Here is a 15,088-nt window from a genome sequence, read left to right as displayed (position 1 = left end):
GGATTGAGGGAGGAGGAAAGGAGAATGTCCAGAGTGTGTGCAAGAGGAGAGGGGGACTAGAGAAGAGGAGGGTGCAGGGGACGGTAGGAGCCCTGAAGGCTGGGAAGGGCAGGCTGTAGGCCCTGGTCCCAGCTTTCCTCTCCAGGGAGAACCCCTCCTGCCCCAGCTACCTCGCCAACAGAAAGGGCTTCAGGAAAGCAAAAGTGACCCATGAGTTGAGGTCTGGAGAGTGTGATGGTGGAAACTGAAGGGGGTGGGAATTCTGCCCAGCACCCCATGTCTTTGCAGGTGAGGAGGGAGCCGGAGAGGCAAGCCCAGATTCTGGATTGCCTTCCAAGTCACTGACCCGGCCATGCCCGCCCCGCTGCTCCCACTCCTGCTTCGAATGCTGCTGTCCCGCCTGCTGCTGCCCGCCGCCCGCCTGGCCCGCCAGCACCTCCTGCCCCTGCTGCGTCGATTGGCCCGCCGCCTGCTGAGCTGTCTGTTGTTCATCCTCAGCCAGAGACACAGCCAGACTCTGGAGAGGCCCCCAGCGTGGCCCGCCCTGAGAGGAGAGAGAGGCTAGCCCCACAAAAATGAGCCACGAGACCTGGTAACAGCAGGAACAAAATGCTTTCTTGTGGAGTAAGACGGTCCTGGCACCATCACTGACCGAAGCCTGCCCAGTGGGCATTAGACATGGTTCGAGACTGAGCATGAGAGGGGTCTGAACAAGACTTGCCTCCCGGCCCAGCAGGAATGACTGGAACCATGCCCTGCCTCTAGCAGAAAACTGGTCTGTACCTCCTCTCTGCAGTCCTCAGGGCCTTTCCTAATCACCGGGGCCACCTCCTTACCCCAGACAAATGCAGGCATGGGGTCCAGGGAGGGACAATGTTTAACCCAGGGACAATTGACCATTTAGTGGAGAGGCAAGATTTTAACCCAGACTGTCTTCCTGACTGAGGATTTACCTTAAAAGCATGAAACCTTGATTTCTTCCCCCCCCCCCCCCCAGACTCAGTCCCGCCCCAAAGCCCAGCATGCAGCAGGTGCTCAATAAATATTTTTGAATTCCTGGGGTGCCTTTGAAATTCTTATCAGCCACACTCCTGCCGGTGCTGCCAGACAGTCTCACCTGGCCAGGGGCTGGGGGTGCGGAGCAACTCAAGGCTCCCTCCGACCCCGTTCCATTGAGCCTGTCAGGCCTCACCTCCGGGAAGCTTTCTCTTGCCCCACTCTGGCCGCGGTCCTGGGCCTCTCTCGGAGAGTGAGGTTGTCCAGCTCCCGGTAAGGAGGAAAACGTCCCTGACTGCGGTTGGAGCCTGTTCTGGGCTCCTGCTGGCGGGCAGAGGGAGGTTTGTTGGCCGAGGCCCTGCGGGCCGCCGCCGAGGGCAGCAGTGCAGACATGCCTGCTCCTGAGGGGCACTCTGCGGGCAGAGAAGGTGCTGTGTGTGGGGGCGGGGGGGGGGGGGGACCTGAGGAACTCAGCGCTTCATTTCCTCCTCCCCAGCGGGACGTCCGTCCCCGGTCAAAGGAGAGCGGTCAGATGTATTGGCCTCTCAGCCTCCGGATCATTTGTTTAGGGTCCTCCAGCAAATCCTCCCCCCTCCTCCTTCCACCAGCTCTGGGGCCGGAGGGGCACAGGAAGGAACAGAGGCACCTCGCAGGACCCATCGTGTCCCCACACCCGGCAGAAGCTAGGGCCAGGGGAAGACCTGAGACCAGAGCTGTGAGCCCCACTCCTGCCCGTGGGCTTCCCGCCAGACCCCCGCCCCCCCCCCCCGCCCCCCGCCGCGGCCCCGCGTTTCCTCCGGGCGGCCTCAAACGCCAGCGCACGTGCTCGCCCCTCTCGGGCAGGCGGCCTGGGGGGAGGAGCGGGGTGCAGGGGTGAGAGCCCCTTGTCCCCTAACCCTGTCCCTCCCCCCCCCCCCCACCGAGGCCACGGGAGACTTTTTTTTCTTTTTCTTTTTTCCTGCGTCAGGCCTTGCTCCCGGCCTCCCTTGCAGCTGGCCTCCCTGCCGCCGGCTCCCCGGAGCCCTCCCGGCTCCCGGGCTGCGCCGGGCGGGGACAGAGCCGGCCGCGGAGCTCGGATCGCAGGTCGCAGTCCCTCTCCCTCCCGGTTTCCGGCTGCGGCTCCCATCCCGAGATGAGGAGGCCGGGAGGGCGACCAGGGTCCTGCGGGCCCAAGGACTTCCTGCCCACCCGCCCCGCACCTCAGGACGCCCCTCCCAGGCCTCCGCAGGGGTGCGGGGTGCGGGGAGCAGCGGCGGGGTGGGCGGGGCCTGCGCTGGCCCCCGGCCCCGGAGGCGGAGGGTGCGCGCAGGCTCCTGGTGGAGGTGGGATAACCACGGACAGGAATCTGCGGTTCCTGGCGGAGGGCATACCCCTCTGGGACTTTGCCCCAAACCCACACTGACACGCAAGGTCAGGAACGCACCCGGGGCAGAGGAAGGGGCGAAGGTCTGAGGAATTAGGCTACAAGGGCGAGCCCAGGCCCCTGTCCAGTCTCAAGGAAGGTGGGGTGAGTCTGACCCTGAGAGGGCAGATCCTGTCTTTATTTTAAATGTTGATGTTTTGTTCACGGATATTTTTCATTCACTATGATTCTTTAAAAGTATTTCATAAAAATATTATTCATCTTGATTCCTGAATTTTTTGGAAGCCCCCCCCCCCCTTTAAATTTTGCATCGCAGGCAAGTACCTCCCTGGCCTTGCCCTAGCCCCAGCCCAGCCATGGAGACGTAATCACAAACACAACTGAGAACGCACACAGTCATGAGGCATGTGCTGGTGACAGAACGCTGGGCCCAGCCAGCACATTTCCAGCAAACAAGGCTGGAGGGAGGCCGCCTGGGGTGAGGCAGGCTTGGATGGAGTCTGGGACAAGCCACAATTTCAAATGGGGTCCCACCCCACTCCTATGCCAGGGACCTGAGGGAGCCCAGGAAGGGGGGCTAAGACTTGAAATACTCCCGGCACAGGCTGGGAGAGTTGGCTCCGAGGCTGTCCAGCAGAGGGCCTCGGCGTCCAGCAATCATCTCTGCCCAGAGAAGTGGCTCTGGAGGGCTACTGGTGCTGGCAGGGGGCCAGGCAGGGCGAGTGCCACCCGGGCTTCTGTCCAGCAATAACAGCCCTGGCTGTTGCCATCTAGGGAACAGGCCGGGCTTGGGCAGGGGTGGAGAGAGGAACCAGCCCTCCCCCGCCTGACCCAGAACCCTCACCACTTCCCTCCAATTTCTTTCCAGCTCCAGCCCCCTCTGCGCACAACGGCAGCCATTGGCCACCAGCCTAGCCATGCCTGGCGGATCTGTCTGACCACTAAGGCCTGCCACCCCCACAGGTCCAAAGCTGGTCAACAGAGGTGGGGAGAGAGACGGGAGCCAAGAAAAAGGGGAGAGGAGGGCCCGGAGAGGAAGAGAGAGAGACTGGACAAACACAGGGTAGGAATGGGGGGTGGGTCGATCCCCATTAAGCCATGGTGCAGTGCCTAGAAAAATACCGCCGATACCCCGCTTCCTGCCCTCTGTTTGGGTGAGACTGGGGGGTGATGGTGTGTCATGTCTCTGTGGGACAAACAGCTGGAAGGCTGGGAGCACCCTTCTGGAGTAGCTTGGGGAGTGTCCACTGATCCTTGAGTGACAAAGCTACTCCTCCCCTGGGGCCCAGTCTGATCTGGGGAGAGGGTGTGACTCTCCCGTCCCTAAGATATTAGTACTCCTAATTGTTAATTAGTGTCTGTGGCTTCTCCAGGGGACAGGCCCCTTGGGCCGAGGGGGCGGGGTTGGGGACTGCATTGGATTTTCTCTCTTCAGCACCTCTCTCTGCCTTTGGATTGTCCTCCAGCACTGAGCTGCTGTAGGGGCAGTGAGTCCCCTTCCCCCAAATCTACTAACCTGCAAAAATGGAGGGGATCCCCTCCCCCTCCCTTGGAGGCACTAGGACTGACCACTCCTCAGCATGTCCACCCCCTCTTCCTCCCATGGTGGAGGATGTGGGGCTCGGCAAGCTTCCGCCCCTGTCAGGAAATAGGATTCACTCAGGATGTCAGGCTGCTCCGGGGCTTTTTCTCTTCCCATCCCCAGCTGTGCCTCTGTCTTTCCAAAGATCTGAATTTAGAAAGGGTGAATCATGAGGGGGCCACAGGGCTGTGCCTCCACCCATCACCGCACACACAGAGCCACACAGCCCTCTCTGAGGCAGAGCTGTGGGCGGCGTGCTTGTGTGGACGTGTGGTCTGTGTGTGTCAGAGGGGGAAAACCCACCACGCGGGTCCCTGATTAGACCCACGTTGTCAGGGGTCCCAGGGCTCAGTGGGGTCGAGGGCGGAAGAGCAAAGATCAGGACAGGCGTGAAAGGAAGAACGGCACTGAAAAGGAGGGGTCGCTGGAAAGGAAAGGGGTGCAGCGTGGAGTGGGAGGGGTTTGGGGAGTGATAAGGAACGGCCAGGCGCGCTGTGAGAGAGTGTGGAGCTGGGGGCGCCCGGGCCTGTCGGGCAGGTTTGTGGGTGGGAGAGCCCCAAGAGGAGAGGTGTAGGATCTGTGCAGCCCCAGCACCGAGGAGGTAGGGGAACCCCTGTGGGGCTGTGCCCTCCAGCGCCGCGTGCTCCTTGATGGGCGGGCTTTGGTGCAGCCGGGCCCAGAGATAGGGCGAGGTGTGGGTCAGCGGCCCTGGGGGCGAAGGTCTCGGGTCGGGGGCCCGTTCGGATCGGGAACCTCTGAGGGTTCGGCGGGGGCAGTCCGGGGCCGCGCGGAGGTGGGAGGCGGGGAGAGCTGGGAGGGAGCGGGGAAAGGGGGCGGGGGGCGGGCGGGGCGGGGGCGCGCCCGGGGCGGGCCCAGCGGAAGGGGTTTGAATGCGCAGCGCGGGCGCGGGAAGCGGCGATAGAGCGCGGGGATCTCGGCGCGGGAGGACTCCGTAACTGCAGGTGCTGCCTGGGCTGCGGGCTGGAGCGGGGGCCGGGGGCCGGGGGCCGGGGGCCGGGGGCCGGGGGCCGGGGGCCGGGGGCGGGCGGAGCATAAGGCACCGCTGTCCGCCTGCCACGAGGGCAGGTAGGCGGGGGCTGGCAGCTCCGCGGCCAGCGGCGGGGATGTCCTGTGGGGCCCCGGGCGCACAGTGTGCCGAGTCGCGCAGCACGTGGCGAGCAAGAGGGGTGCCGGAGGGAAGGAAAAGGGTGCGTGGGAGAGGGGCCCGAGCCGGGCGGGGTGGCTGGCTCCGGAGCTGACCTCCGCAAAGGGCGGGCGGGCCGAGGGGCCATCGCGGTTAATCCGGTGGGTAGCGGGGGGCGCCGGGCCGCTAGCTACGCCGGGTGAGGAGATGGGGCTGAGGGCGCGCGGAACGGAGGCGCTGTCTCTTTAACCACCGCCTTTCATCGACCGACGCGTGTCCCTCGCCTCCCCTTGCGGGATGCGTCCTCATTTACTCCCCGAGAGAGGACCTTCCTTCATCGGGGAAAAGACAAGGACACACACCCTCCAGGCTTTCTTCCCAGGGGAGAGCTGGTCCCATCCTGCCCCTCACCCCTCTGGGGCGGCCCCTCTGCCCATTTCTCCGGCAGCCTTTAGACCCTCCCCCTTCCCTCCTGCCGGCGTGGAGCTCTCCACGCCAGGATGTGGGCGACATGGGAGAGGGGTGCTTTACACTTTTTAAAAATATATATTTTATTGATTTTTTACAGAGAGGAAGGGAGAGGGATAGAGAGTTAGAAACATCGATGAGAGAGAAACATGGATCAGCTGCCTCCTGCACACCCCCCACAGGGGATGTGCCCGCAACCGCAACCAAGGTCCATGCCCTTAACTGGAATCGAACCCGGGACCCTTGAGTCCGCAGGCTGACGCTCTATCCACTGAGCCAAACCAGTTAGGGCTGCCTTACACTTGACACCCCTGTCAGGCTGGAGGTGACCTTGGCAGGCTTTATACCTACACACACACACACACACACACACACACACACACACACACACACAGAAGAAGCCTAGAATAAGCTGCACCTTGAGTTTGAATTCCAGCTCGCCCCTTCACTTGCTCTGTGACTGTAGTCAGGAGACTCAACCCCCCTGAACATTAGCTGCCCCGCTCTGTTCACAGGAGACCATGTGGAACTCGCTATGGTGGCTATAGGGAAAGGGGGGGCTGTCTGCAGGCTGGCCCCCTATAGGATCCTGGCGAGTGGAGAATTTGACCACCACAGAGGTGTGTCTAGAAGCTGGGGTGCATGACAGGTGCTGGGAACCTGAGTTTGGCGGCTGCTGTCAGGGCCCCGTGGGGGCATGCCAAGGCATGGCTGGAGGTGCACCCGATGCTCTGAGCTGGTATCACATCCCTGTTTGCTGCTGGGCAAAGGCAGACAAGAACAAAACACCTGGGCCGGCCTGCTGAGTGTCAGGATGTGGGCAGGGGGAGGGGCTGCCTCTGGAGTTGAATTGTACCCGGGAGTGGGGTGGGTTTACTGAGAACAGAAAGCAGGGGTGTCGCTGAGGGAGAAGGCAGAAATTAATACTCCTCTGAGCCTAAGGCCGATTTCACTAAGGAAACCGGGCTCCGGCCTGGTTTGAAACGGCACTGCCAGGAATCTTGCCTGAGGGTGTGGAGAGGAGCACCGGGTGTGCTGAGGTGAAAGCCTGGGGTTTCCCCTCCCGGGTCCCTAATAGAAAACCTGAGTCCTGAGCCTTCTCTGTCCATTCCCTCCTCCCGCTTCTTGCCCTCATCCCTCCAGAAAATGTACAACGTTGTTCACCACTCTACCCCCAGTGCCTAGAACAGGGCCTGGCTAGCCTGCAAAGGTCCTTGGTAAATATTTGTGGAAAGGGTGAACGGAAAAAGCCCTCTGCCTCCAGATGGAGATGTGCGGGTCTGCCCCTCCCCTCCCCGTCCCACGACCCAGGTGCGGGTGACTTCCTGGGATGGGTAGGAAAGCCCGTGGAGGGTATGGGGTCCCTGAAGGGGTCTGTCTTGGCCTGGGACCTAGAGCACCGGCTGCACCTGGGAGTGGGCCCCCTCCCTCCGCTCCCCTGCTGAGACTGTTGGGTCTGTTATCTCCCCAGCTGCAGGGTGGCTTTTTATCTCCCTGGCTGAGGGTGTGTGTGAGGCTTCTCAGAATGGGGCAGCTTCCTCCCACAGCAAGGCCGGGGGGGTGGGGGGGGTGGTTCTCTCCCCATATGCCCTGTGCCACTGTCTTCATTCTGGACCCTTACCCAGGAGGAGCCCATGGACAAGGCCTGCCTGCGCGGGAGCTAGGACCACCTCCCGGGGACTGCCCAGCCTCCGCGGCTCTGTCCCTTCTGCTGGCAAGCCTGGGCGTCTGGTGAGTGCAGGCCCAGGCGGGCGATGAGGGAAGCCAGTCCTCCTGGCTCCAAAGCGAGGCCCTCACTTGTGGGGGGGGGGGGGGGGGTGCACCAGGATATTGTATCTGCTGGTGCCAGAGAGGTCCCAGCTGAGGAAATAACACAAGGGGGGAGCAGGAGAGGGACATGAGGGGGCGGGTAGGAGCTTTGGGACTCTGCAGTTAGTCAGGCCCGTGCCCCCACCCCCCAATCTTCCCTGCGAGTTTGCTTTGAGAAAGGGGAAGAGTGCAGGGGCCTGGGAGTGAGAGAGGAACCAGTGGGGGATGGGGTGACTCGGGCCAGGACTGGGGGTCAGGGGAGGGGTCAAGCTAGGTTGTGGAAAAGGCTGTGTCCCACACCCATCGGAAAGTGTTTTCCTGGAAAACTGACCAGGAATTAGGAAGCCCCTGGGCAGTGGCTGGAAAGGAAGGTTCAGGTGCCACCAGCAGAGAGGCTGGAGTGTGGGGCGCCTCCAGGAGGGGACGGGTTCTCCAGAGCCACCCTAGCCATGAGTCCAGGGGCTCCCCGGGAGGGAGGGCGGGAGGGCAGGCCGCTGGCTTGGCCCCAGCCATCATCCCTGTGGCTGCTGCTCTTGCAGATGTTAGTGGTGCCCCCCTCCCCCCCCTCCACTCTGTCTCCTTTCTGTTTCCCTCCCCCTGTCCCTCCTTCCATTGTCGTCACTGTCCCTGACCCCTCTCATCCTCTTCCCCTGCCTTTGCCTGTCCTTTCCCTCCCTCTCAATCAGACGTCCTCCTCCTTCCCTCCTGCTCCCCACCCTCCGGTTTGCCAGCTTACAAACGGCTTTGCTGCTGGGTAAAAATAGCAGTGACAGTGGCCAGGCCAGGCCTGCTGCCAGGTAGAGCCTGAGCAGGCAGGGGGGCCCAACGGGACTGGCCGGAGGGGTCAGGCTGAGCAGTCCTGAGAGGCAGGGCCAGGAGGGGTCCTGCTGGGATCCGGGTTTTCAAGCTCTGTCTGCCCTGCCCGCTCCTACACCCCAAGAGTCTGAAGAGGGGGGAAACAGGACGGAGACAAGGCCTCACACTGCTTCTGCCCCAAGCAAGCCTCAGAGGGAGAGAGCAGTCAGCCAGGCAAAACCAAGACCGTGGTCACCATGACAACCAGTCACCAGCCTCAGGACAGGTACGGGGAGACCTGGGCTGGGGACCCAGGGGTATGGAAATGGGTCTCTAGGGTCTGGGTGGCGTGTCCTTTGGAATTTGGAGTTGTCACTGCTGACTGGCCTTCCAGCCAGATAGCTATGAGTCAGGTCTGTATCAGGGGTGGGGGCCAAGCATGCCCTGGCTGGGTGCTGACTGGGGTGTCTGTGGGGAGGGTCAGGGTGGGTGAGTGACAGCTCCTCCCTGGCCTGTCAGTTTTTCCACTGTTGCTCTCCAGCCAGCCAGCCAGCAGCTTCCGGCCCCGCCACCACCATGGGGAGACATTTGGCAGCACCCCTCATTCCAGAGCACATCTGGCAGAACTGCCCCTCCCTCAGGGTTGCTTCCATCTCACATGACCTTGGCGCACTCGGTCCTGGCTCTGACCTTCCTCTCACTTCTGCACCTCTGGAGCCTGTGACTCCCTCCAGTCAGACCCGCACGTGTGATCGTGCGGATGTGTTTTGGGGGAAGAGGCTGTCGCTTGGTTCAACTTCTCCTAGGAGTCTGGGACCCACGCAGGTTGATGAAGTCATGCCTCAGGTCCAAAGCTCTTCACCCCTTCACCTCTCCCTCCCGTTCTGTCTCCCTCCTGTGCCAAAAGCCACAGAACTAGACTGTTTCCGGCTGTGGGTCCTTGGGCACTTAGCCCCCTGGGACCATTTCCCACCTGTAAAAAGAGGTGAGGTTTATTTGGATGGGCGAGAATTGAAGGAGACAGTAAGCACAGGCCCCAGGTTGCTGCCCTCCCTCGTCCCTACTCCCAGGCTGCTTGCCTGCCCCTTCCCAGCCTCACCACTCCCATCTCCGTCACCTGTTGCACTCATCCCCCCCCCCCCCCCAACCCTTTCCTGTGTGACCTTGACTGGGAGTTTCTGGCTTCATTTTGGGTCTCTGAACCAAGCCCTTAGCTCTCTATTTCAAGGGTATAAGAGGGAGCTGGGGACTGCAGTTGTAATGACTCAGACCTGCCCAGTTGGGGCGCTCACCCAGGCCCTCCCTGCGTGAGGCCAGGCACTGCGCTCTGGCCAGATCTGTCCTCACTGCCCTGGGCTTTGTCATTGCCATCTGGGAAGAAAGCAGCTGTTGGCTGTCGGGAGGGGATGGCAGACACATCTGAAGACCATAGTGGGAGCACCCAGGGCTGCCTGGGAGAAGCTGGCCCATTCCAGACAGGCCCTGAGGTGTAGGACTTGGGGTTGACCTGGCAAAAGCAGGGATGGCACTTATTTACACTCTGGGGCCCAGATGACATTCAGTGGCCGGATACCTCCTGGCCTGGCCTGGGTGGTGTGACCTACAAAGCCGGTTCTGTCTGGGCCTGGAAAAAACAGCTTCCTCATTTCCCAGCTGCCCTCGGGCACCTTGCCTGCCCCACTAGATCCAGAACGGTCTGGGAGTTTCTTGACCTCAGAATTCTCTTTGGGGAGCCGCATGGTCCCTGGCCAGGCTGCATCATCACTTCCAGCCAGCCCTGCGGGCGGGGGCGGGAGACACTTGCTGTTTGCTTCTCACTCCCCGCCACCCCCCGCCTGTAGAGCAGGATTTCCAAAACCACCTCCAGATGTGTGGATCACACTGGTTCCCAAGCCTGCAGGGTCCCCTGAGTCTTCGGGGGCTGAGAACCACCGTCCTGTAGCCATGTCCTTCAGCCTGGGTCCCTCCTCCTCCTCCTCCTCCTCTTCCTCCTCCTCCTCCTCCTCCTCTGGACACAGCTGGGCCCTGTTCCCTCTCCCAGGACACCTCCCCCTCCACATGCACGCAGGAGGACACATGCGCTTGGACACAAACACAGATGCCCTGTGCCCCGGGATGGCTGGAGAGACTGAAGGCAGGAGGGACGGGCTTCCCCGAGTTTGATCTGGGAAGGGGGGGGGATGGTGGGTCACTTGGCTCCTCTTTCCTCTCCCCTCCCCAGGTACAAAGCCGTCTGGCTTGTCTTCTTCATGCTGGGCCTGGGGACCCTGCTCCCCTGGAATTTTTTCATGACAGCCACTATGGTGAGACTGGGGGACTGGGCTCCAGGGGGCATGTCCACCGGGCAGGTAGGGCCTGGATCTGTACTCGTGGGCACAGGGAGGGAGGTTCTAACGCTCCTCCCTGCACCCCCACAGTATTTCACAAACCGCCTGGGCCAGTCCCAGAACGTGTCCTTGGGCACTGCGGACCTGAGCAGGGACATCCAGGTGTCAACCACCCCCGCGGGACCCTCTGCGGATCGGAGTTACCTGAGTTCCATCTTCAACAATGTCATGACCTTGTGTGCCATGCTACCCCTGCTGATCTTTACCTGCCTCAACTCCTTCTTGCATCAGCGGTGAGCGCCCAGGTCCAGCCTGACCCCTGGCTGCCTCCTGAGCACCCTGGGCTGAGCCCCTGCCTTCACCACGCCTCTCCGCCACCTCGGCCTCTCCCGCAGGGTCCCCCAGTCCGTTCGGATCCTGGGCAGCCTGGTGGCCATCCTGCTGGTGTTCCTGGTCACTGCTATCCTGGTGAGGGTGCACCTGGACGCCCTGCCCTTCTTCATCATCACCATGGTCAAGATCATGCTCATTAATTGTAAGCGGGGCTGGGAGGGGACCGGGGGCAGGGATCTTCCCACCTCTCCCACCCTTCCTTCAGACCCACCGTCGGCAGAGAAGAGCTCATTCCAACCCCCAGAGGAATGGATGCCGTGGGCAGTGAAGGCTCAGACGCCTGAGCGGCAGGGACAGGGCTTCGAGTGAGGGGCGGAGAGAAGGGCCACTGGGCAGCAAGACCCACAGGCAGTAAAGCAGGAGCTACAGGAACCTGTTTTCCCCTGAGCCCCAACAGCCCCCGGCGGAAGTGAGTCCCACTCTGCCCGCACCCCTGCTGATGCCCACCCTGTTCCCCCAGCATTCGGTGCCATCCTGCAGGGCAGCCTGTTTGGTCTGGCTGGCCTCCTGCCTGCCCACTACACGGCCCCCATCATGAGTGGCCAGGGCCTGGCAGGCATCTTCGCCTCAGTGGCCATGATCTGCGCCATCGCCAGTAAGTCTTGCCGTCTGTCGTGTCTGCTCGTCTGGTTTTTGCGTGGAGAAGGCGGTGGGCCCTGTCTCACTACTGACACCCTCCACCCCAGGTGGCTCAGCGCTGTCAGAAAGTGCCTTCGGCTATTTCATCACAGCCTGTGGGGTCATCATTTTGACCATCATTTGTTACCTGGGACTGCCCCGGCTGGTGAGCGAAAGGAGAAAGGGGGGTTGGGGTCTGGGGAGCCCAGGGCTCTGGACCACGGGTGTTCTAAGGCTGACACCTGGGGGAGGCAGAGATTCTGGAGATCTCGTTTCTGAGTCCACCTTTGTCTTCCTCACTTGGTAGGAATTCTACCGCTACTACCAGCAGCTCAAGCTCGAAGGGCCCGGAGAGCAGGAGACCAAGCTGGACCTCATTAGTAAAGGTCTGAATAGCCCGAGGAAGCTGGGATGGAGCATGGCCTCCTGGCAGGGGACAGCTGAGCACAGAGGGCAGGGATGGGTGCGCTGTATTTACGGGCAGAGATGAGGCAGCGGCCCGAGGGACCAGGGGTGGGGTGAGGGGACACTGGGAAATAAGAGCTGTGAAAACTAACATAGGGGGAGGTCCTGAGTGGGAAGCAATTTCAGATTCTGGGACAAGGTGTAGCATGAGCTGTGGCTCCTGGGAGAGGTTGGGACACAGGGACTGGCACTGTGAAGATTTCGAGGAGGTCTGTGCTAGGTGTTAGGGTGCCCTGTGCACTGTGAAAGGAGGTGTCCACCCCCACCTAACCCCAGCCCTTTTGGGGAATGTTTATGTCATTTCCTGTTGCTCTGTCTTTCCTGCAATTTGGAAATCCTTCCACAACCTGTCACCCCCAGGAGAGGAGTCAAGAGCAGGCAAAGAGGAGTTTGGAGTTTCAGCCCCCAATTCTCAGCCCCACAACAAAAGCCCCTCAGTCCGGGCCATCCTCAAAAATGTGCGTGCCCTCTCCCCCTCCCCCTTTCTCTCCTCACTCCACCCACCCACCCACCCACCCACCCCCACACAGTCCATCCCATCCCTTTCTGGCCACTCTCCTAGATTCCTCTGTGTGTGTGTGTGTGTGCATGTGCGTGTGTGTGCGTGCGTGTGCGTGTTTCTGTAATGCATGGCTGCCATGAAGACTGGACCTGGGGCCCTTTCCTCCAGATTTTAGTCCCAGCTCTCTCCGTCTGCTTCATCTTCACGGTCACCATTGGGCTGTTTCCTGCCGTTACCTCTGACGTCAAGTCCAGCATTGCAGGCAATAGCGCCTGGGGTGAGGACACCGTGGGCTCCGGGGTGGGGATGGACGGGCTCTAGCAGGACTGGGAGTGGGGAAAAGAGACCTGGGCTGCCATCTCCCCAGCTGGTCTCTCCTGGTCCACTTGCCCTTCCCTGGGGACACTCAGGCCCAGGGAGGGTCAAGGTTGCTAAGTCTGCCTCCAGACTAATCACCATCCCCTGATGTCTTCCTCCTTTCCCAGGACACTACTTCATTCCTGTGTCCTGTTTCTTGACTTTCAATGTCTTCGACTGGCTGGGCCGGAGCCTCACAACCATAACCATGTGGGTAAGTGGAAGCAGAGGGCACCAAGCCCCGGTGAGAGGTGAGAGGGAAGCGTCCACCCTGAGCCCCATAAAGGGCACCAAGAAAGTATGGTGACAAGGGAACCAGGCTTTTATAAAACCAAGACATTCTGTATAGTGAGGTGTACAAGTCTTCAGTGTACAGCTTAATGTCTATATATACATCCCCTGTATAATCACCTCCCAGGTCAAGATGGAGAACATTCCCAGCATTCCAGAAGGTTCCACTCTGCCCCCTCCCCATCAGTACCCATAAGGGTAACCCGGCTTTGAGGTTTCAGTGCAGATCCCGAGGGGCCCCTGTGGAGCCCTGGGGGCCTGGGTGTGCCTGGGAGCCGGCCCGGCTGAGGCACTGCCTGGTCCCCACAGCCTGGGAAGGACAGCCGCTGGCTGCCAAGCCTGGTGCTGGCCCGGCTGGTGTTCGTGCCCCTGCTGCTGCTGTGCAACGTCCAACCCCGCCGATACCTGGCCGTGATCTTTAAGCACGACGCGTGGTTCATCTTCTTCATGGCCGCCTTCGCCTTCTCCAACGGCTACCTCGCCAGTCTCTGCATGTGCTTTGGGCCCAAGTGAGTGTCGGGCAGGGCCTAACGCTCCCATGGGGGACACTCAACAGAGGGGGAAAGGGCAAAGGGGACTCCCTTATCCTGGTGCTTCAGGACTCCAGGCTGAGGAGCCAAGCGGGGAGGGGCACCTGGTCCTGGTCGGGAGTGCGGGGTTGGGGTACCCAGGCTCACTTAGCTGGGTGGGGAGGGGACTCTCAGGTCAGGAGGAAGACAGCCCCCAGGACATGTTCCCCCAAGAGGGAAAAGGCAGATTGGGGTTGGGAAGGTAGGACGGGTTGGTCAGCGGAACTGGGTGCTCAGGCAAGTCTCCCCACACTGATGCTCTGAGGGGCTGGAGGAGGGGCCATCCTAAGGTAGCCTTGCCTCCCTCCTTTAGGAAAGTGGAGCCGGCTGAGGCTGAGACAGCTGGAGCCATCATGGCCTTCTTTCTGTCGCTGGGCCTGGCGCTAGGGGCTGTCTTCGCCTTCCTGTTCCGGGCAATTGTGTGACCCCGGATGGACAGAGGACTGCGCTGGCCGCCTGCTCTTGCCCCTTCCTTGTCCTTCAGGGATGGGTAGGGGTGAGCTGGAGGTCTTCTCTTCTAGCTGAATTCTGCTTTCCCATGGCCTGTGCTGGGCCCAGTGTCCAGGCCCGAGGAGGGAGCCTTTGGGTGGACAGTTGGACAGAGGGACGTTGTGGGCATGCAGGTCAAGGTCGAGGGAGGGGACACAGTCCCTGCATATGCTCGAATCCCCCCACATCTGGCTCTGATTCCCACTTGAGCAGAGAGAAGAGGCTCCTAGGCTCAGAGTGTGTGTGTCTATGTGTCTGTATGTTTGTCTGTCTGTACCAGGGGTGGCTAGGGGCCAGGACTGTCTGTTCTAAGGTCCAGTCTGATATTGCACCCCTCCCTTCTCCCTGCACCTCCTCCCCCAACCTCCCTGTCCCTCCCCTGCTCCCCCTGCCTTGTGTCTAACTATCATGTATCCTGTACAGTTGCTATTTTACTGCCTTTTTTATACTCGACAGAAACCAGGTACCTTCAGAGGCTCTCTGATTAAATAAATCTTTTTTTTTTCCCCATGGCTCTGTGCCCTGGAGGGGGTAGAGGGATGGCAGCCTGCGTCTGTGGGGATGAGCATGAGCCAGCTGGGTCTTGGCCAACACCAGGCCTGGCCCAAGGTTGGGGGTGGGGGTAGGGTTAGCCCTCTTAACCTCAGAGGGGCGGCAGTGTCCCCTGCAGGGGCCACAGAGGAGGGACAGGCCTGGAGCCAGGACACCCACACTGTTGGCTGAGACCAAGAAAGGCCATTTTTCTGTGCTGCTTCATTCCTTCTTCCATAAGACTGGGGATGGAGACAGCACCCACCTTTTTTGTTATCTTCGCTATCACCCCCTCCACTCTGTCCTCACTGCTCAATCCCGGGAATGCGTTCTGCAAAACTGGCCAGCTGCCCCCGCTCCCCCGACTCCTCCCACCCGGCTCCTGGTTG

At 61.1% G+C, this 15,088-nt stretch overlaps 2 protein-coding genes across 6 annotated transcripts; both read left to right on the top strand.

Moving 5' to 3' along the window:
- Positions 1-352: 352 nt before the first annotated feature.
- MYMX (myomixer, myoblast fusion factor) lies at positions 353-817 on the top strand (the record flags this gene model as incomplete). Its single annotated transcript, XM_079781482.1, is given in 2 exon segments — positions 353-506; positions 509-817. Coding segments are annotated over 2 exon segments (225 nt in total). The 3' UTR covers positions 580-817.
- A 313-nt stretch (positions 818-1,130) lies between these two features.
- Positions 1,131-14,680, top strand: SLC29A1 (solute carrier family 29 member 1 (Augustine blood group)). 5 transcript variants are annotated; one of them, XM_079780219.1, is made up of 15 exons: positions 1,131-1,269; positions 3,228-3,422; positions 7,179-7,284; positions 8,361-8,443; positions 10,379-10,460; positions 10,575-10,777; positions 10,880-11,019; positions 11,338-11,472; positions 11,564-11,661; positions 11,803-11,881; positions 12,321-12,418; positions 12,631-12,739; positions 12,948-13,033; positions 13,420-13,619; positions 13,993-14,680. In XM_079780219.1, the coding sequence occupies exons 4-15, from the start codon at positions 8,415-8,417 to the stop codon at positions 14,102-14,104; spliced, it is 1,371 nt and encodes a 456-aa protein (XP_079636345.1). In that variant the 5' UTR covers positions 1,131-1,269; positions 3,228-3,422; positions 7,179-7,284; positions 8,361-8,414; the 3' UTR covers positions 14,105-14,680. The 5 variants fall into 5 exon arrangements, with proteins under 5 accessions (XP_079636345.1, XP_079636344.1, XP_079636346.1 ...); XM_079780218.1 differs by having other exon boundaries at positions 8,303-8,443; XM_079780220.1 differs by lacking the exons at positions 1,131-1,269; positions 3,228-3,422 and adding an exon at positions 4,458-4,542.
- Positions 14,681-15,088: the final 408 nt, after the last annotated feature.

Source organism: Cnephaeus nilssonii (assembly GCF_951640355.1).
Source record: "Cnephaeus nilssonii genome assembly, chromosome: 9".
NCBI classification, from domain to species: domain Eukaryota; kingdom Metazoa; phylum Chordata; class Mammalia; order Chiroptera; family Vespertilionidae; genus Cnephaeus; species Cnephaeus nilssonii.
The sequence above is the reverse complement of the archived record's forward strand: the minus strand, read 5'-3'. Positions and strand labels throughout refer to the sequence as shown.